The sequence below is a fragment of the Anser cygnoides genome, chromosome 2 (assembly GCF_040182565.1).
Source record: "Anser cygnoides isolate HZ-2024a breed goose chromosome 2, Taihu_goose_T2T_genome, whole genome shotgun sequence".
Lineage (NCBI taxonomy): Eukaryota > Metazoa > Chordata > Aves > Anseriformes > Anatidae > Anser > Anser cygnoides.
In genome coordinates, this window is record NC_089874.1 from 59,837,190 (window position 1) to 59,859,201 (window position 22,012).

Consider the following 22,012-nt stretch of genomic DNA (forward strand, 5'->3'; position numbering starts at 1 on the left):
ATTACAGAGGTGCCTGGTAGCAGTGCTACTGTTAAAGCTGTGTCAGAAGGTTCATTATTAACCCAGTTTTCAGGGTTTCACAGCTCAGTTACAAAGCACCCGCGCACTGGCTTTAAACCACCATAGAAAATCTTGTCCCAGAAACAATTTATTTGGTTATTTTTCCTTGTTATAAAAGTGCAAAGAGAAAAAGGGAATTATATCAAATTTTCATGCTTATCAGTGAATATATACCAGGGGCAGAGTTAATAATATAAAAACTGCAAATTCTGACACTTTGGGGTGAGGTCCTTACCCTGTCTAAATTAACAGCTAGCTCTCTCGACTGCAGTAGAGAAGGAATTTCAGTCCCTAAATAGTGGAGCACTTCAGATCCTGCTGTCCAGAGAGCTGCTCTGCAAGGACAAGTGCCTTCTCCCATCTAATTTATGCCCTTCTTAAGCCTGTTCCAATTGCAACATGATGTAAGTTTGTTCAAACCCCACTGAAAGATACAGACGTCAATCATTACGCTATGCACTGTCACACTTCTCCCTGTTTTGAGCCTAGCGAGGTGTTTTGATACAACTAAAGATTGGCTGCTTTGAAAGAGATGTTCCAGAGGACAACTGGAAGCCCCTTCCAGAGGCTGCTCACAGCCCTCAAAAGACACTCTTCACTCTGTAATCAACACTAGCTTAATCTTCATGCCCTTGCCAGACACAACTGCCACTGACAGCATAGTAAAATATGTACAGTGCAGGACATGAGTTGGAAGGGCTCTGCTCTGATATTGACTGAGTAAAAGGAAGATTTCACAAACAGTAATGAAACTTTCTATCAATCTTTTGTAAGAAGGCTGAAAATTGGCCTAAGTTTCCCAAATAAAGCTTTATAGTAAGCTTTTATTTTGTATTGACTCTGCCTGTTTATCCTTTGCCTTTGTAAGGTAGAGATCATGATAAACCTGGTTGATCTGCTTGACTGCCACCTCCTCTTTGGTCAGGGAAATCAACACAGCTGTGACTCAGCTTTCTTTTGGCAAGTTTGATTTGCTTTCCCTCAAAAGTTAGAGTGAAATTCAAACAGAAAAAAAAGTAGTTTGAGCCCACATGAAGATTCCCTCTGCTCTAGAACGTGATCAGCAAAAACACTTTTTGGCTTTCAGTTGAGTGCAAGCCCACACCTGAGCCCCACACACCTGAAGTCTCTAGGTGATGTGAGCCTATTCAGCCCCAAACATTTGCTTACATTAGCTAGCCTGGTAACAGGCAGAGGATTTTAGAAATTGCACCTGAAGATAACCTAAACTACCCTGATTGCTGCAGGTGATAACAAGAAATCAAATGGTCCCTCCAAAAGGATGTGGTGGTGAAAGACTGCTTCTAGCAGAGAGGCAGCGCAGACAAAAGAGGGATAGCAATGCCTTAAATAGCACTGGTGATTCTGCTGTGGTTGTCCCTGAACAGAGCCTGAATCCAGAATTGTGCTAATTACAGAGTATCACATATTTATATATGTAAATCAAGAAATCCTAGGCAAACTAAAAGAAAAGTCCCATCTCTCTACATGCCCATGAAATGCCACGATAAAAAGAAAAAAAGTAATCAGTGTTTTGTAAGTGAAGAGGGCTGGCCCATTTCACCTTGGGCAAACACCTTTATCAACAGGAACAGGAAAATGCACCTTTTAGAGCTCTCTAGGTTAACGTAGAGGTTAAGAGGTAAGAAATCAATTTTAGCTACTATACATGAGCAGCTACGGAAAATTCCTTGCTGCAAAACAAAATCTTAACAATGCATTTGTATTCTGTTCTGAGGAAATATTCGTTCATCCTTAAATCTTTGTAGCAATTAAACGGACAGGACAATCTAACACGTTGTAGGCATATTATGTTTTGGTGTGGTAACTGCTGTTCAAATGCTGCCTGACAATCCAAGGGGGTCATCATGCATCAGCTTGTGTTGGTTCCAGCTATCTCTGGAGTAATTCAGGTTACGAAGTGATGTCACTCCCAGGAAGTGCTGTTCAGTATCTTGGACAAACAGCAAGTTAGTAGGGAGACAAACTGAGACTCTGACATCTCTACAAGGCCCTGATGCATCCTGATGTGTTCCCACCTGTAGACTTATTCTATGGGAACAGAGAAGGAGAAGCAGAAATGCAGTCATATAATGTAAACCTGTGAGGCCTGTGCTGGACAACTGCATCATTAAGATACTTTTCTGCATGCAGATTGAATTTTGAAGCCAGAGGAAGGAGAAATAGATGCATGTGAGACCTTCATTTCACAAAAGCAACTTCTCCAACTGTTCTGCCTGCTGAGTTTAGGCGGACCCTCAGGAAACGAGAGCCATTACCATGAGCTGCCTGGGAAAAGTCCCCAGTGTTCATCTACCACAAAAAGATTATACTTTTACACAGAGTGTTTTTTCTCTTTGTGTTTGCACTTTCCACATTTTCTACTTCTGCCATTCAGAAGTCTCTTTTTGGGGGAACATTGCTGGCAAGTTACAATATCCACAGCTTAAACTCTGATACGTGTGTCCCCCATCTTATTTCTATCCCCAGCTTCACCTCATGCTTGTAACACAGCAGCACTTTGCTTCATAACCAAAATCTATTTTGTTTCTCATGATGCAAATAAATGACTTTTATTTTTAAACTCTATAGGTGATATCATGTGTTTTATTTATAATTATTATTTCCCCCGGTATTTTTTAAAGTTATTTCTCATTATTTTTTCTTTTTCCAAAGGATGGCAATCATTATTGAACTTGTAAAGCACCCCAACCATGCAAAAAGAACAAGTCAATAAAACTTAGAGACCTTCCTTGAATTTATTCAAAATTTCACTGGGATATGGTCTTGAGCAACGTGCTCTAACTGGACTTGCTTTGAGCAGAGAGTTGAACCCCCAGAGCTGCCTTCCTCCCAAGGTTATCCTATGATTGCATTCACAGCTTTCTTAAAGAAGTCAGTAAAAGGAATCAAGATAATCAGTACATGCAATCTGATCACATAAAGCTTCCTTAAAATGTTCCCTGAGTGGATGATGAGAAGGCATCAGACCTGTAGCTCTTATTCTCAGGGACGAGTCTAGAGCTGCAAGTGAGCCATGACAGCTCATCCCAGGTAAGTAAACACATCACCTCCCTTCGCCTCTGCTTCCTACCATCTCAGAGGTGAACAAGTACCTGGCAGATGCACAGGCCCCACCACCAGGGAGAAGGGTCTGGAATAAATGCTGCTGCCTACCCTTAAAGGTCTCACTGTAGCAGCTTCTTTTGATAAAGGAGGCTTGAAAAAAGTCCATCGGCAGAACATCTTTTAAAGAGAGAATGCATAATGAAATCAGCATAGATAATTTAATGAAAGGGGAAGGACAAAAAAAAAGCATCATTATGGAGATTTAATTAAGAAACAATTACAGCAAAAGTATCTATTTCAAGTTATTTTTAATATAAAAACTATTAGCACTGAGATATGGGAGGAAATTACACCTGTTATTAATGGGGTAAGGTGAACATATGAAGTATTGAAAGGGTTAGAGAATAGCTTGGAAGTATAAAACCCAATTCTTCTGAGGCTCTCAAGATCCTATTACCAATATTAAAGACATTGCAGAAAGACGGTTCTACTGCGCAAAAGTGTTCAGACCCTGCAGGGAGATATTAATTTATCCTTGCTAACCTCCTGCTCTCTGAATAAGTCTATTCTGGATAGAGAAAGTGCTCTTGACATCTAGGAGTCCCATAGCAGGAAACCCTGGACCAGGACTAAGACAATGACAGGGCTAGATTTACTAACTAGTTATAAAGAAAAGGGAAATATCAAAAGGCTCTCTGCATCATTTATGCTCTTTTTTATAAACCTGATGAGTTACTACAGCAGTACACCACAGGGATAATTCTGCTTTTTGAAGCAGGTAAAAGCCTCATGGAAGGTCAAATACATTGGATGAATGTTGCCATAACCACTACAAGTCATACGGGACTCAGTGGCTGGCCCAAACTGGACAACGACATAGCAGGACTACAACCAAATTTCTGTATTACGTGAAGGGATTTATCCCCCTTTATACTGAGATTTTCCTGTGCCACACCAGACATTTAAAAAGAGCCCTTCAGATGCTTTACCACAGCCGAAAGGTATAAAAGAGCCTTGCAGCAGATGGGAAGAAGGTTCACTGCTTCCATAAACCAAGAAAAATGTTGTCTTTAATACACACACTCCAAGATCTGTTTTGATGAATTACTTTCAGAGCAAAATTTAACAGGATTACCAAAAAATCCATAAAATCCTCCAAAATTGTAAACGGTAAATTACTGACACTGATCTATTTTTTCAGACCCTTAAACTAGACATGGACTCCGTTAATAAGCAGCCTGCTGAGTTTGCTCTCTCAGGCAAGCCCTTGATGCAGCTCACCCTTTATACTTAGTTTCCCACCTTTGGGGTCCTTATGCCCTCCAAAATCAAGAATGTTCAAGTTCAATGGCACCTGAGACCTTACAAGACAGACTCCTCGTCTCCTGAAATATTTTGCATACATGAACTGAACTTACATCCTTAATTTTAAAAACATGGATACAGTGTGTGTTTGTCTGTTTATTTATTTATTGTAACTAGTAAGAAAATTTCTGAAACAAGGCTTGGCATCTCAGCACTCTATTGGAGTAAATCTGACCTTTTCATTCATGTGCTGATAACCCTTCCAGTCACAGTTGCTCCCCATTTCCACTGTCTTCATCTTCCACATGAATCTCGTTTTTGTTTTTCTACAAAGATAAAACCACTTGTGCCAAAATCTGCACCTGGGCTCTCTGTACATGCTTGCACACAAAATGGGCTGGGCCTGATGGCACACAGGTGCCAAATGCAAGCAGTTCTTTTTGATCTCAGTGGGGATTTATTGGCTTGTAGCAGCTTCAGAAATGCGTCCAGTGGAAATATTCAAGGCAAGAGCATAGGGTCCCTATGCAAGAGAGAGGGAATCCATCTTCCAGGGCAATTCTAACAACTCCCTAGACAGCATCATCCAAAAGAGACCTGCCAGTAGTATTTCACAGTGGCTAAGACTGATTCATGAATTAGAGATGACATTGTAATCTCTTGCTGTCAGCAGCAGAAAGATTATCAATCACAAAACATTATCTAAGTTATACTGATCCATTAAAATAATTATATGACTTCAGCACCCATTGTGCAGAATACTAACATGCAAAGTTCAAAGAATCAAAGCAGTGTCTGTTCATGCATTTTTCAGACAATGGATGAGAACAATACAGCTACTAGCCACACTACTGGATTTCAAGACTCTCTCTTCATCTCCTCAAGTACATCCCTGAATGACACCAAAGTGAAAAGAGATAATGCATTACACACACAGGAGTTCTGAATCTAAAGCAAGTACAATGTGCCTGAGCATATCGCTGATGTGCTTTATGTGATTTGAAGAGCAAAACAAACATGGATGTGAACCACTATTTTCAAAATTTGGCACCTACAGTTAGACTGCTGAAGACCCCAAATGAGCATGTACTATTTCCTGTGATGTAATGCCAGGTCCTGAGTGGTTTGATGGCTTCCTCTTAAATTATTCTATTCTGGAGAACAACCGCATAACCAAGAAACAGCTCCACGAGTGCTTAAGGATATAGGCCCTACCCAGTATCCTCAGTGGGATCTGAGCAGAGGTAGTGCAGTAGATCTGATCAGAGCTTACAGCTGCCCACAAATTTTAACACAGGGGCATGGAAACGCCAGGGCATTCCCAGCTCCTGACAGCTTCCAGTGGGAACTGTTGTAAGGAGTGCATAGCCTCTTTTCAATCTCTTCACAGTGCCAGCACTACCAGCTGCCCTCCCATCCTTACCTGTTTCTTTTAAAGGGTGCTAAACAACAAGCTCGGAGTAAGACGAGCTCCTGTTTACAAAGAGTGAACTCTGACAACTTTCCCCTTACCTTAGGATCACATGAGCCTGAAAAAAGACCAGTCCTCCCAAACAGTCACAATCTTCTTAGTGCCCTCACAAATCCCCCAAGTTAAGAAAGGTAGTCAAGTTAGGGGCTGAGCAGATGTGTGCAGGCAAAAAAAAAAAACAAAAACAAAAAACAAAAAACATAACAGGGATGAAGAAAACACTGGGATAAATGAAGGAGAAGAGAACAGGAAAGGGCTGTACTTTTCCCCCCTTGTTGTCAATGACCTTCTACCCAAGGTCTGAAATCATGTGGCATTGAACCTCACAGCAGGAGGCACATCTGGTGCCACAGGTAACACTTTGCATTAGCTTGCAGCTGGGATTCAGTCATCCTCACCAGTCTGCACTGTTCTTCCAGTCTGGGTGACAACGTGCCAGGTTGAGCTGGTGGTGGACCTTACTGTCTGTGTGTCCAGAACATGGGGTCACCTGGCAGCTCCGAGATGACAGCATCCTTCTGCCTACTTATGAGACAAGACAAGCTGCAAGGGAATAACAAGGCTGAAACCTGCTGTGTCAGTCTTATGTTTAGTGAGTGAAGCAACTTGACAAATCTTTGTTGTAGGTAGAGGGTCAGTCAGGCAAGACCTGGGGTGGTGGACTGTGAAGGAAGCTACTGCTGTCGCTCAACCTGACAACATCTGGGAAAGAAAACAAGCAGAACCAGAATATCCATAGCTGGCTTAAAAAATATGAAACAGAAACGAGTGGAAAAATCCTGATTCTTTCAGCACCACCTTTTCTCAGGCATAAGCCTGAGTGTGCAACTTTGATAAAGACATAATAGTCCTGCAGAAAGCCTCTGCACTCTTTACAGCAGAAGAGCTTTCAGAAGCTCTGTTTCTTAAAGAACAAAAAGAAGAGAAATGCACTGTGCAGTATGGCACGTTTATTTTCAGAGTACAACTTTTAACTAATTCCCAATAGTGCAGACTGCAAACAGACTACAGACAGCCTAAAATACCAGATGAGACACTATGCAGGGAGCAAGGAAACTGAAGTCTTATCTGCGGTTGTAACCCATGCAGTACAAGTCACTTCCTTCACTCTGTGCTTCTGTTTCCATCCCTCAACTTTCAGTCTATCTTCCCAATCTCAGCTTTCAAACCTAGCTATCAAACATTAGCATTGAACATAGTACCTTCAAAAAATGGTCTTAGCTCTTTAGGAGAGGAAATGGCTTAGTATATAGAAAAGAAAGAAGATCTGCTGTGCACAGAAGACACCAGACATTACCATATTAAACAAACAAACAAACAAAAACAAAAAACCACACACAAAAGCAACAACAACAAAAATAATACAAATCTGAAAGTTAACAAATGAGACTAGATCTGTTGGTCCAAGTTGGACCAAGTCCCAAATGCTCCAAGGTTCAGTGCAATTAGCACTAAAACTTTGGTTAAATGTTACTGCTGTTCTTCACCGTTGCCTCGAGAACTACAAGATGTTCAGTCTCTGATGCACTGATACAATGGCCATGCTTGTTTAGGGTTAAGTGGCTAAGACAGAAAGCTGTGGTCTCTGTGGCTGGAAACTACAGCTCAGTGAAGACAGACTTGCTTTACCTTCAGCATGCCTGGGATCAAGCATTACTTCTCATTTAAAGCTTTCCAGTTCACCTTGAAAGAACTTTCCAAAATTCCTATTACCAGCATATCCAAGCTCTCACATCAGTCTGAGCTTTGTGCACGTAAATATTTTGTAATTTCTTTCAGCAATGCCATGCAAAGCAGAGAGCAGGCAGCATGAGGACCAGCCAGGCTGTCCCAGCATGGAGTCACCAAGCACACGTGCTGCAACACAAAGCGTCCACTTCCCTGTGTGGGAACAAATAAACAAACAGCACTGGTCTCCAAAATAAAAACAAAACATATCCAAGAGACAAAATAAGTTTGGCAAAGAGAGAGAAAGATGAAGAAAACTCTGATTTGCAGACACGTCTCACAGTTAAGCTACCACAGTTCAGTCATGCAGGAAGCCGAGAAATCGCTGTCTGAAGTCTTGTGTGGATTGACCTGTTTTCGTTCACGGCAGGCTGCTAGCTACAGTCCTGGCACAGAAAGACTTTGTAAGGCAAAAAACAACAGAAAATGAAATGATGGCAAAGATTAAAGGTTCAGAAAAGGATCCAAAGGAAAGGGTTCTTAAGTAACCACGACAGCTCTGAACTGGGAAACAGGATCAGACTGTTCTCCTGTCCCGAAGCTAAGCCTGGCACAAAGCTGAAGTGCTATGCGTGTGTAAGGTAGAAGACAACCAAAAGGCACCAATAAGACTAGTACGAGTGGCAGGGAGAGATGCAAGCAGTAAATGTGCCTTTTTGGACACAAGCCTCTTTTGTTGCTTCATATCTGGTTTTTGTTGTTGTTGTTTTGTTTTGGGTTTGGTTTGTTTTCCTCTGACATTGTTCTGCTAAATAGTTTTCCAGTTCCACCATCTGTGGGTTCCTGAAAGTTGAAGTCATGCCGCATGTTCTGATTTGCTCAAAGGCACAGCAGGATGGACTTCCAATGGCCTTATCTACATTTTCTTCCTTCACACTTTCAGCAGGGAAGTGTACGTGATTTGAGAGACGCCGGGGCAATGAAAATGAAGACAGGAAATTATTTTAGAGGGCTGGACTGGTCAACAGCCTGTCCAGAAAAAGGAATAATTTTCAACGATTCTGGTTTCATTAAAACTTTTGTTGCTATGACTGTGTCTCATTTGTTTGGAAACCTTTGAGGCTACTACATCCTTCAGTTCTTTGTGCTTTAAAAGTGGCCTTAGGTCTGCCTAAAGCAATGTTAAACAGATTTTCTAGAGGAAGCCCCAGATGGAAGGGCTGGTTACACATCAGTTCTGGTTCATCTTTCTGTTTGTATTCCATACATGCACACATACATGGTGTATATTGACAGTGACACAGGACATTATTTTTCCTTTGCTACCTTTTACCTGCAGGTGTACCAGGATCTCTCAGACCTCTGATTTGTTTAGTTGCATGGTCTTTTTACCATTATGTCCCTACTGGTTCTCAAGGTCAACAGGAATAACTAACTGTATTTTCTGCTCTTTGCAAGGCCTATCATCTGTCTTTGCTATTGGCTTTGATAAAAATGCAGCAACAAGAGTAACAAATTTAAACAACCAATTGCTGCATAAGTTTCCACACTTGGAAATCGTTTTCTCAGTTGCCACACAGTAAAACAATGTACAGAAGACTAGTAGATTAACAGAGGTCCCCGGTATTTGACTGTCTTCAGTGCAATTCTGACTTGTGTCAAAACTTTTCTCATCATTTTAAGGATATGATGGTTTGATACCATGCTTACAGGAAGACGCTGCATCGTACCTCAGTGAAATGGTTTCTTGCACTCTCTCTTTGTATTGCTGTAGAAGCCAAAAAAGCGTGCCAGAAATTCCAATGAAGTAGAGCATGTTTGCTTTCCTGGAAAACCCATTATTGGCTGGTCCTTTCACTGCAGTGCCCTCCAAGCCTTAACACAAAGTACACAACCCTAGTGGCATGCAGGCTTTCTTCCCTCCTCCTTCCTCTCCCCAGACCCCAACCATTTCATGTTTACAGGGGATGGTTACTGTTTATCGCTGGCTGTCAAAAAAAAAAAATTGCTAGACTTCTGCAGAAATGCAAAACTGGCCACAGTACGACATTGCCTCTGCAGCTGTTAAGGCTTTTTGTTTGCTGAGTATTAATAGGAGATGAGTTCTGTTCTGCTTGCATTCATACTGTAATTTGGAAGCAATTCCCTCTCTGGCTCACACCAATTACATATCTGTCTGGCAACATTATATTGCAATTTTGTGATATGCAAAGTGGAAAGGCATATGCCTCTCTGGGAAAGATATTAGTACTTTCCAAGGTGAAAACCTAGATCACTACAAAACAAACACAAATTTTAAGTGGCTACGGTATCTGAAAAGGCTGTATGGGTATATTTCAAGAAATTATCTTTGTTCTGAAAAGTGAGGGCTCCCTAGGTGGTCTTAAACCATGCTATCAGCAAATTTGAAAGCAACACCTTTACCTAACTGCCCCTAAAACATAGAAACACATAATAAAAAGAGAAAGCTATTTGGCATTGTTATGGACCCACCACACAAGAATGATTTCCCCAGCCTAGTGAGATTTTAAATATACCTGAACAAGTAACCATGAATGTATCAGATCGGGCAACACACTGAGCAATTGTGAAAGTACAGCTTAAGCAGCTGAGAAGCATCTGAAATTGCAGAATTTCAGCTTTATACAAGCACAAGCAGTGCAGTTTACACAAAAAATGGTTTCAATTTCTTCCCATGTGTTTCTTTGTGTCCTCCACGCCTGACACGTGTCTACAGATCTCTCACAATATTGCTAGTCGCTTTGCCCATAGTGACAGCATGTGCACAATTTCCATCTACCGTGGTCCTCCAGGTCAATGGTTTTTGCCTGTAATGGTCATTACAATTAAGTGTGATAGAAGATTTCTGTTGTGATAATCTACCACCATGAAGAAAATACCTTCCAGCAATTTTTGCCTTTACTTACTGCTATTCCAGATCCTAGATCACTGCATACACACTATTGAGTATCTGCAATGATTAGATGTTAGTTTTCTGTTAAGTATCTAAATACTGGTTTTATTTATAATGACTGCAGGTTACACAGTTAGAATGCCATATTTCATTTTCTTATTAATTTTCATGAATAAAGGAAAGAAATACTATCTCTATTGGGGAACATTAAGGATTTTGAACAAAACGCTTTCAAACACATGATATATGCCTACAGATTCAAAATGTAGAAAATGAGTCTGTATTTACTTGACTCCACTAATAAAACTTTTTTTTTTTTCATATTACTGGGAATTTCACAGTTGGAAATCAGCCAACCTTGAATACCTGTGATTTTCAAGTTCACTCATATAGCTCTTCAATAAATAAATAATAAAAAAAACCCATACATTCAAAAATGTCTTTTAAGTTCTTTACTTCAAGTGGCTGGCAACTTGAATGGTAATTTTCTTGAGCAAGGTTGAAAAACACATGATAGGAAGTACTGAAGTTCCCACCTGTTGGCAAAAGAAAAAACTCAACTTCTGAGGCTACTGGACAGGATGATCCCCATGGTTCCCTGCTAACAAGTCTATTTTACCTCACAAAGTGACACTACTGAAAATGTTAAACTCTTCTACATTTCAAGAATAGCTACCAAGCCAGTCTGTCTTAAGGTCTTGGGGACTTTAAATTCTCTATGTAGGAGTTTAAATTCCATATGTAGGACTGATTCTTCATTTGGCCACATTATGATTTCCCCTTTATTGTGGCTCCTGCCAGCTACGATGGGCCAAACACTGTGGTGTATACCTTTATCATCTACATACTGCTTCAGAAAAGGTTAACTGCCAACATTGACTCATACGTGGTGAGCAGATACCAAAGTGCAGATATTTACTGGCAAAAGTAAACACAGAACTGAAGGGTTACCTTTGCAAGTGAGAGTTCTGTTTTAGTTCTCTGTTTTACAGAGAACTAATGATATACTTAGTAAAACTCCATCAATATCCACTTAAGGGAAGTGTAACACAATGCATAGAAGAAAAACGTGGACACCTTGAAAATGAATTGCCGTGTCTTCGTTACCTACTACATGTCTTGACCACTAGTAAATAAAAAGACTACCTAGCTCAGGAATTGCCTTAGCAACAGATTAACAGAAAGAACACTCCAGCTAGGAGAGTCACTAGCACTTGCTTATCTTTATACACTTCCCCAGGTCTCCACCACTGGCCATTTTTGGAGACAGGACACCACGTCAAGTTAACTTTTGTCCAACATAGCAATCCTTATACTGCATTACCACTAAACATAACCTTGTCCTGTCCTCTAGGCTCTCTCAGAAAAAGAAAATATATTTCTGAGATTGATTTTAATGACCACTGATTTCTGATTCCTGCAAATGTTACAACATCCACGTACTCTGCAAACATGCAGATGCAATCTCTGTCCAAAATACAAAAAGTCTGAAAGAAGGTGGTCTACGCAGGTGCCTTTGGATAGAAAATACATGAAGTATATGAAGGCACTGCAGTTTTTAACATAATGTTTAATCAACTACAAAGCTGTGTAATTTTCTGTAAAATTCTCAACAATGAGCAGGAACCCTCTAATATGCCTTTACATAAATATGGTTTACATGCATCAACATTTTTCACTGCTTTAACTTCCCACTTCAATAGTCAAGCAGCTCTAAGGTTATCTACGTGTGCTATTATTTATTACTGCCTACTTCATTTTCTCCTGTTTTAATTTTGGACAGGGCAATAATTTGTCCTCGATGAGTGCACTGGTACACAATCTCAGGGCTGAGATTCAAAGCTTAATGATGGCAGCATAACAAATTACCAAGAGGAAAACTCGTCAAGCGTGAGCTGCCCAACTACAGTGTAGTATGACTTAGTTTTAAGTGTCAGTGAGGAATGGCTATGCTAAGCTGCATTTTCTCACATTAGGGCAAGTGAAGAATGTACATGCAATCAATTAACAACAGCTACTATGTCTCAGCTAACAGGAGCAACTTATTAAGCTGCCATAATTCATTGCATAGTTGAGCTCTTAATGAAATATGGCCCACCTGAAGAGGCTTTCTCACATTGCCTCTTTCTCCTCTGCTGTGGATTAGGGAAGAAAGCTTCCAGCAGCCCAGTTTCACTCACACCTTTTGTCAATAAACTGAGATACTATGGCATTTTCAAAACCCTGTTCTGCTCCTCCTCAGACTTCTTCAACAGTTAAAAGAAAGTGTGATCAGTCTCACAGATTGGTAACTGAAGCTCAAAGCAGCAGCTGCAAATTAGAATCTTGCTTTAAAGGTTAGATCCTATAATGCATTTCTGTTCCAAAAACGGGATAACTAAAATCAATGTTCTTGTATATTAAACAATTTCCCATCAATGTATTTTTTTTAAATAAATGATGTAAACAGCCTTATCATATCCTGTGGATCTTGTAGACAATTCAGCAGTTCCCTTCAATTCTTTAGAACAATATTCTCAATTTAACTTAACACTAGGAATTGCAGATCATCAGCAATAGCTTCATACTGAGAAGCGAGAACCTGTTTCTAGGATTGAATTTCTGTAAAATGTCTGCACATAGCATCCTTGCTAATACCAGATGCTTGAGGTCAAAGACAGAGATGAATCTAATCAAGTATAATTCATATCCTTTCTAACTCCTTTAGAATTTAGGTCATATCAAAGATTCCCTTGATTGCCCTCAAATTCAGACAGCTGTAAAGAGATACACCTGTCATGCAATTTATATATGCCTCTACATGACTTCTAAATTTTGCCCAGCAGACTGGTGTAGATCACCAAAAACATTAATTACAATTGAAAAAGTGAAATTGTTGCTTGACAGACTTCTTCACACTTAACTCCTTCTTAAAGATAAATGTAGCTCTTTTACTACGGATATTCTCTATAAATCTCAGTCCAGTCTTTTGAGTACGCTATTTCTCTTCTCCAAAGAAAAGCGCATGTTTTCTTTGGGGAACTTAGAGACCACAAATTCCATTCATACTAGCACATGGTAACTTTAAAAGAGGAAGAACTCCAATGGTCAGGTTCACTTTGATCAGGGATGTGGAATGACAAAGTCTGGAAGTGTTGTTAAATTACTGTACAGGGTACATAGTACTTTGCAGAAGTGAACTCAGTGTCTATATATTTTGGTCGCTAAGGGAGGATTGAGGGGTGGAAAAGGGTTACACTGCATTGCATCAGACATCCTGCATAATACATGAATACAATGAGGAACAATTCATTTGAAATCAGTGTATTTTGATAGAAGTATAATAAAGTGCAGTTACATCAATCTAGATGATTACCAGAACTAGACCCCTTTTTAATTTCTGAATCTATCCAAATCTGATGGACCCACCAGAGGTTTTCCAATTAAAAGTCGGTGTGAATCCTCCTGGAGTGAGATTACGCCCCCGAATTATTCTTCTTCTTAACATTTTATTAAAGTCATTGCAGCTCACTGCTAATGACACAGTATAAATAAGAGCAAATTGATTAAATACTTATTTATAGCTGTATTAAATATATATATATATAATGTAAGTCAATAGCCACAAAATTTATTTGCTTGTAGAAGCTATGTTCTTCTACTCCACAGAGCATTTCAGTTCCTCTTAACACATTCAAAGTTATGGTAACATTTTTGGCCTTTCCTAAAGGATATATTGGGCATTAGAATATCATAGGAACAACCTAAGCAGTTCAATAATCTTTCTGCAATGGTTGAACTGTACTGTAGTAAAATTGAAAAAATACTTACGCTCCACAAAGTAAGAACTAGCATCAATCTTCCAGACAATCTGACCACGATGAGAGCCATTGACGCCACGGTTCTTGTAGTCCAAAAAGTTTTCGGACAAAACTTCATCTATGAACAAAGAAAATGGTATCATCAACTGCCTGTTATGACAACACACAGGGCAGAGTCAGACTAAAAATATGTTTTTGGATTTACAGAACATGCTATGGTTGCTAGACAGCTTGGCACCACATGCTAAGAAATTATTTTTTTTCACTCATTTATATGTTAAATAACTGCAGTGCTTCTTAAAATCACAGATTTTTTGGACGTAATTTTAAAAGACACATCCTTACAAAATTCTCAAACATGAAAATATGTGGCTTAACACAGATCAATCCCTTCCTAATTAAAAATAATTGTCTAGCTGGAATAGAAAATGATAGCAAAAAAAAAATAATCCCCCTTTGCACTAGTTTTTCCCGTAAAAAAAAAATAAATTAAAAAATCAGAGAATAGCAGTGTGTATGCATCTGTGCTACACTCACTATTACCATGACAGAGGGGGTTATTCGTCTACTGTAGTAGACAGTGAACGATATTTATGTTTAAAGAATTATTACACTAACTGTGTACATTCACAGACAGCACACAAACACCTCTCAGCCTTTAAAACCAAGCTACTAATGACGAAGTGCTGTCCACTCAGCATTTTGAGACACCTAGAGGTTGTTAGACTATCACGCTGAGTTTCAAAGATGTCTGGATCCACGAGTAATCTATTAAAAGTTGCTGACAGCTCTCAGGCTGAATGCTGAGAAAGCAACCGCCTTGCATGCAAAGGGCTATGTATAAATAACAGTAGGGCAAGGCAGTGAGTCTGAAAAGCAGCCTTCTGATGGTCCATGCTAATTCATTTTTAGTTTGCTTCCAAGTTTCATTTTAGACTGATTCAACCAGCTCTTTTTAAGAGAAATCTGCAAGCCCTAACCAGTACAGTTGCCAGCAAACACACCCCGGCCTCAGGGCAAGGGTCTGCTTCTTGTCCCTCTGTCATTCAACAGCTAAAAGAAGGGCCTGTGAGGCCCTGCCATGACCCATCCTCGCTTAGGAGCTTACACTGGCTTCCAAGCCAACAAAGACGCACATATTGCCACCATACCAGGACAGTACACATGGTTTTGATCATCAGTAAATGGAATCAGCACAGCAGAAATAAAATAGACATTTACAGAGCATTTGAGGAGAGTGGGAATTGGAGGTAGAGGCCTATGACAGGCCGGGGTGGCTGAGCACTCTGAGGGCTGAGGCGGCGGCACTGTTGGCTGTGCCGCATCTCCCAGCCACAGCCTCACTACTCAGTGTCATGGATCTCACATCTGCACAAAGCCAAAGGCCGAGCTCTGCCTACGGTGACCAGAGAGCAATGAAGGCAGTTTTAACTTTGACAGAGACTTGTAGAAACACACTAAATGAGTCAACCATGCTGTCGAAAAAGAGCTGGGTGGGCGCTGCAATTCTGTTCCAAGGACAGTTACATTAATCATTGGTCATGCAAAAACCTAAGGAAAAATATGATCCACTAAATTCAGTATTAAAACACATCAACTATATACACCATTTCATTATCACATAGGTCTGTGAGAAAACGAAGATGATGCCACCATGACAAAAGGACTCCACGTCTAAGGATGGAGTGATGCTGTGACAACCCACAGAGCTACGCAGACCACATGAGGCCATCTCTGACCAGGCTGCTTGGAGGCACAGAGCAGCACGAGGTGGTGCAGAGACATGAAAACAGTGCCCAGAGCCAGCATGGCCACAGAGCTTGCCATTTCTGCACTCATGGTGCTACCGTGAATGCTGTGCCTCTTGCCATGCTGATACAGACATTGAAATGACCTCCAGAAACAAGACAAACAAGTAAAAAACAATAGACATGTGGCCAGAGAGGTCTGTCTCAATGGGCAGGTTTATCTGCCATACAGAACCAAGCACAGTGCCTTCAGGAGGCTGCTGAACAGCATACAAAGGACAAAGTCAAGACACTCTAAGAACAACATATTCAACTATATATGCAAAGGTTAAACAGACTAGACTTTTAAATTGAAGGAAACTACACTTTCACCGAAAGAATAAAGCAGCAGGCAAATGTCAATGTTATTGTTTCAGTTTTACATAGTTGTGCTCTCCAAGGAGAAAGATAAGTGGGCTACCAACATGGAACTCTTTGGTGCCACTCTCGAGGGATTTACAGAGGAAATCCTTTTAAAGAGGTCATTAATGATTGCAATGGATAATTATAAACAGCAATGCCATCTACAATACATTTTCCCTTTGCTGACTTGCTAATTGTCAGTAATTATTTCACTAGCTGTGTTTCCTGCTCTGTATAGAAGTGGAAATTTTTCAGCACATTCACACAGTACTTTCCTGTAGTAAACCTTCAACAGTAAAATCCTCTGGTACAATTTCTGTTCTTCATCTGTTCTTCTTCTTTATAGCTAGTTTTGTCTTCTTTTAAATGTAAAATCACATACAAAAGGGGCAGATAAGTATACATCTTTGACTACTTTAGTAAGGACCATCCTGGATGCAGATTATCCAGTATTACCCACATCATTCTGTGGAAGCAGGAGCACTTATATACATGCAAGGAGATATAAACGCGTGAACTGACAGGAAAAATGCTTTATACTTAGAGGTGAGCGTATACTAAAATGTTGTGCTGAGTTGGAGCTTTGAAACTGACTGCATACAGAGGACATCCCTCAGCTCAGGCTTGCTCGTCTCCAGTTTCATCTCTCATGACGTTTATTTGTCATATTTAGGCTCTGGAAGCTGCTGGAGATGCTCCAACACCTGCCATGTGATTAAGAAGCATGGATAATTACTGTTTTTCAAGATATACTGTTTACAAAATACCGTGTTGCTTAAGGAGGGTTAGCTGAGCTAAACTGGGTGGCTTTGCTCAACAAATCACAGACATTTTAGGCCAGAGTTTAGCGGCACAAGAGATCCCAGAATCAGATTTAAAATGCTGTATTCATACGTACTATCTGTTGGGGCCAGCTGGCTTGTACACTGGATGGGTTGTTGTCTGCTTCCCACAGCTGGCATAATGGCAGTATGAGCTCTGTGTCACACAATCTCTCTAATTTGACTGAGATGTCAGCTTCTGCCCATACCCGAACCAAATCACATTTGTATTACAGCCTGAGCCAGCAGGGAAGACTGTGGAAAGCCGTCTCCTTCTTTTTGTAGCAAACAGCCAGAACGCCTGGCAAACCAAGCTAAGAAAAAAGACCGCTCTGCATCTACATGTTCAAGGTAGAAGGAGAATGAAGAAAAGGAAGAAGCAGGCTGGTCTACAGTTACAGCTGACAGGTGAGAATATGGGAAAGATGGAACCAACTGTTCTCACCAAGTAACATCTGCACGCTGTCTCCTGCTAGGAGATGGGAGTGTACCGAAAGCAGTGTCCAAAGCAAAAGGTCAGGTCACACAGCATGTCAGGGAAGGGATACAGACAGACTTAGTCATGCACTCACAGCTTGCAGACAGCAGCCACTGATGAAATACAGGCTCAGGCAATAGAAAGGATGTCTTAAGACGAGTTTCCCACAATCTGCAATACACAGGTCACCCCAAGGAGGAAGAGCAGAGTCTTTGAGTACTACTCTCCAACACTACCCATTTTGTGTAGATTACAAGAAAAGAAACAAAAAACAGTATTTTGGTCCTGTTACTTTTAGCTCTTATAAAATAAAGAAGCTTGTTAACTGAAGTGTAAAAGATCAGAGTAAGGATGAGATAAATTTATAATACAAATAAAACATATTTACAAATCTCATGGCTTAGAAATCCACTGTGTAGGTCCTTCTCACAACCAGATGTAAGCCCTGCCTGTATCTTTTGAAAAGCTAGGTATCTCCTCTTTCCAAAGAAATAAAGCTTATTTTTAGTTAAACAGAAATTTAAGATAGTTGGGATTTTTAAGCCAGACAAAATTTAGGTCTAAAAGTACATACAGGTCCAAAAGGGAAATCTTTCTCTTTCACTTTTTGAAGGGAAGCATCTCTGAAAGGTGAAAGACAACGGAATATTCCCTATCAAGGAAAAAATAGCAGTAGTTGAAACTGTTCAGGAGGATGGAATGTATGAATACCTCCTATTGACCTGATTTGGTTGGCAGGTGATACTACTCCAGACCTGTTATTCCCCAGAGATTGACACTGCATTTGTAGCACATTGAGAAATAAAATTGTGCATGGGAAATACACAGCTGTTTTGTGTACTACATATACATGCATGTGCTTGTGTGTATATATATATATATATATCAACAACCCATCATATATAAGTGCACAGGTGATAGGGTATCTTAAGTAGAGAAAAGCTATGTGCAAAAGAAAAAAATATTTTATATTTCTAGTAATAATTCCTATAACAAAGGAACAGAGCTTAAAAACATGTTGTACCTTAATACCCTAAGGTAAGTGGTGAAATGCTTCATTTCACCTCTACACAAAATGAAGCACACAGCTACCGCTGCTCCCTTTCGTATATTTCAGCCAGCAGCTAATGGCTTTTGACATTTTTCCAATGAAGCATTGTAATGCATCTCCCTCCCTCTATTTCTGAAATAAGATTAACATTTACACTAGCTCTTTGCTTAGCTGGCAATCCCCACTGCACAGCCTGGGTTTGGGCCCACTTGACCAAAAGCAAACACTTTGCAATCACCCTCAGATCTGAGGCTGCATTTCCCCAGATGGAAAACTGGGAGCTAATTTAGAAAACTGCCAAGTGAAGGAGCATTCAGGATGCGCTGCCCTTTGAACATCAGCTGGAGATGGGGACCGCGTGGGCAGCTGAGTCAGGCTGGTGGGGGAGCTGGCAGAAGGTGCTCTCTGCCTGCCCTGCTCACAGAGCAGGGGAAGCGGCTGCAGACCCACAAAGCTGTCCTGGGGTAGGAGCAGAGGCAGCTGGCCTCTGGCACCTCGCACGTCACTGGAGGAAAAAGGGGAAGGTGATGAACGAGCATGCACCGGGCTGCAGGGGCCTGAGAAGCGGCTAGAGGGACCCAGGCACTCCAGAGGCAAATATTAGCATGAGCTTGGGAACCAGCAGCGATTCTGACAGACTGCTTGTCCTTACTGAACCAAATGCATCCAAGCACAGCCATTTACCACTAAAAATATTCTGCACTGTCACTTCCATGCTGAGAGATCCCCACATACTTTACAAGCGCTATCTATAGAGAGATAAAGAGCCATCACCAAAGAAAGCTATCTTTCCGATGAAAGACAGTAACAAATGAACAAAAACCATGCTGTTCTTCAGAGGAATTAGGGAAAATGTTGATAAAGGCCACCCCGCAAAAAGGTCTGTAAAATATCGTAGGAACTTCAGTCTCTGTCAGCAGCCTACACTAAACAGACAGGACCTCTGTATTTGAAAGAAAGCATGTCTGAAATTACCCCAGATAAACAGAGTTGGTACCTCTTCCTCAGAAGGACTGATGTACAAATTGCAAAGAGCAGAGAGAACCTTATGGTCAGTTTGTGTTAAGAGGGAGGAAAAGAAGAAACAATGCCCCTTCCCAAACAGCGTTTTGCTGATAAATACGATCTATCTTTCCATGTTCTCCAAGAATAGTAACTGCAGAATTTAGAATAACCTGGGGTACATTCAAAGAAACAAATACCTAACATGAGAGAGGAACACGATGTCAGACAGGTTCCTGAACTTGGTACAGTATTAGTCTCTTATCTGTCTTTAATTTGATTTAGTACTGCATATCACAACACTTGCTTTCTATAAACTTCATGCAATTATTGCATAAAACTAGAAGCTACACTTCATGTCTTCATCCCTTATGAATAAGAAATGCTGTACTGCTGAAATTACAGAAGGATTTATAGTCTTTAGTTGAACAAATTTGCTTTAGCTTGAAATTTAAAAGTGCTTTTGGTCAATATGTATGTCTGTACTACAATGACATATGAATGTAGTCAGGAAAATACTCTTAAAATTGTTTTCTGGACAAAAAGATCTAGCTCTGGTTGATCTGTTTTGCAATTTGCATGGAAAACTGCAGGAAAGGGGCATTATAGAGCACGGAATATCAATAAACTAACACTATTTTGCAAGATAATCTAAGTGTATGCCATGGATAAGTTTTCTATTTCTGATGTTTCTTCTCTTACCACCCAATTTATCATTTGAAGGAGAACATAAAATGATGACAAATTTCTTATTTACAAAGATACCACAGTAGAAAATCACAAATAATGGCTATCGTTATAAAAAGTCAATAGGAATGTTTCTACTTGCCTCAACAGCTATGGATCCAGCTCTAATGTGGATCAAAAATTCACTGTTAATTCATTTGCCAATTTCTGCCGCCTTTTTATCTGAGTAAGATGTGAATGCAACACTGCTTTGATAAGCACAGAGCTTGTGCAAAATTCAGCCTGAAGGAATTGCTCCTCTCATTTCAAACTACAGGTTGCCTTATCGTATCTCAATTCACAGCATCTTTGGTGAAGGTACATTAACGTCACAAAGGGACAATGAATATACTGCAATTTACAGCTAGCATCCATCCTGTTGTAATTTCTTAGGGAGAAGAGTTCTGGAAAACAAGGATCTTCATCGGTGCTGAAAACTCAGTCCTTCATCTAGCAGCTGTGTATGTGCTTTAAGTACACGAGTGGTTCTATTTTAATAGCACAAAAATTACTTTTCTTTAGCTGAGTGGGTAGTAAATTGGGAGGTAGAAAATGTGAACAATGAGTGGAGAGTAGAAATGAGAGGGGAAAAAAAAAGAAAAAGAAAAAAGCATAAACCATAATAAAATGGGGAATGATATTTGGCAAAGTTGCAACATTTCTTGGTTCAAAAAGCAGAAAGAGTCACACACAAAACCCAAAGGACACCTGCCATCCACTCCCCAAATCAAGGAATTGCAACTTCCAGCAAAATACTTTTACCTTTGAACATCTGGCTTACTTTTGGAACTATTTCTGAGATTATCATATATGACATTACCTCTAGCACTTCAGTAGCCTCCAAATTACTGCTGGGAGATACTCTGATCTTTCACAATATCAATAAAAAAACGGGAACACAAGACTGCCTGTTGTCAAGATGATATTACATTTTTGGTGTGATAGAGGTTTTCAGAAGGCTGTGGATGAACTGTGGATCAAGCCCTTCCTCACTGTTCTGCCCTCATTGCACTTGACAGTATCCCACTGAGAGTATGAATTCTGTCACCCGAGGGACTTCTCCCTCCTTCCCTGTAATGGGGGAGTGTCCGGCTAAAATTTGATCTGATAGCTCGTGTTCACCCATGGTATCCCTGAGGTGTTTGGGATCTGTGCTCCGGCACAACCCATCTCTTGTTCGGTTCTCTCCAGTAACCTACAAATCTACCGAAAAGCCACAGACCACAAAAGGTGGATGGAATGAAGGAAGCAAAGAGCTGAGGTAGGGCTGAGCAAGAACAGTTTGGGGAGCTAAAAGACCCACAACAGGTGCTAAGTTGCAGTAGTGTTGGCATTTGTCTAGTGGTGTTGGTGTCATTTAGTTCTGCATACCCTTAGAAGTGTGATGCTACCACAGTGCCCCCATAGCTCTCATTGCTACTTCTGCTATGCCTATCCTGGATACACATTTCTGATTTAAAGCTCCAGCACTTCCAGATTTATTCTCACCACTGTGGC

General features: G+C 40.4%; 1 protein-coding gene across 10 annotated transcripts in view; it reads right to left on the minus strand.

Moving 5' to 3' along the window:
* The window catches only part of HECW1 (HECT, C2 and WW domain containing E3 ubiquitin protein ligase 1), a 267,140-nt gene that overhangs the window by 156,516 nt on the left and 88,612 nt on the right, over nucleotides 1-22,012 (minus strand). For all 10 annotated transcript variants that reach the window (XR_007157656.2, XM_048046401.2, XM_048046403.2 and 7 more), the window contains one exon: nucleotides 14,298-14,405. Coding sequence is in view for 9 of the 10 variants with exons in the window: in XM_048046401.2 (XP_047902358.2) it covers nucleotides 14,298-14,405 (108 nt within the window). In the remaining variant the exon portion in view is untranslated. The remainder of the gene's footprint in view (nucleotides 1-14,297; nucleotides 14,406-22,012) is intronic.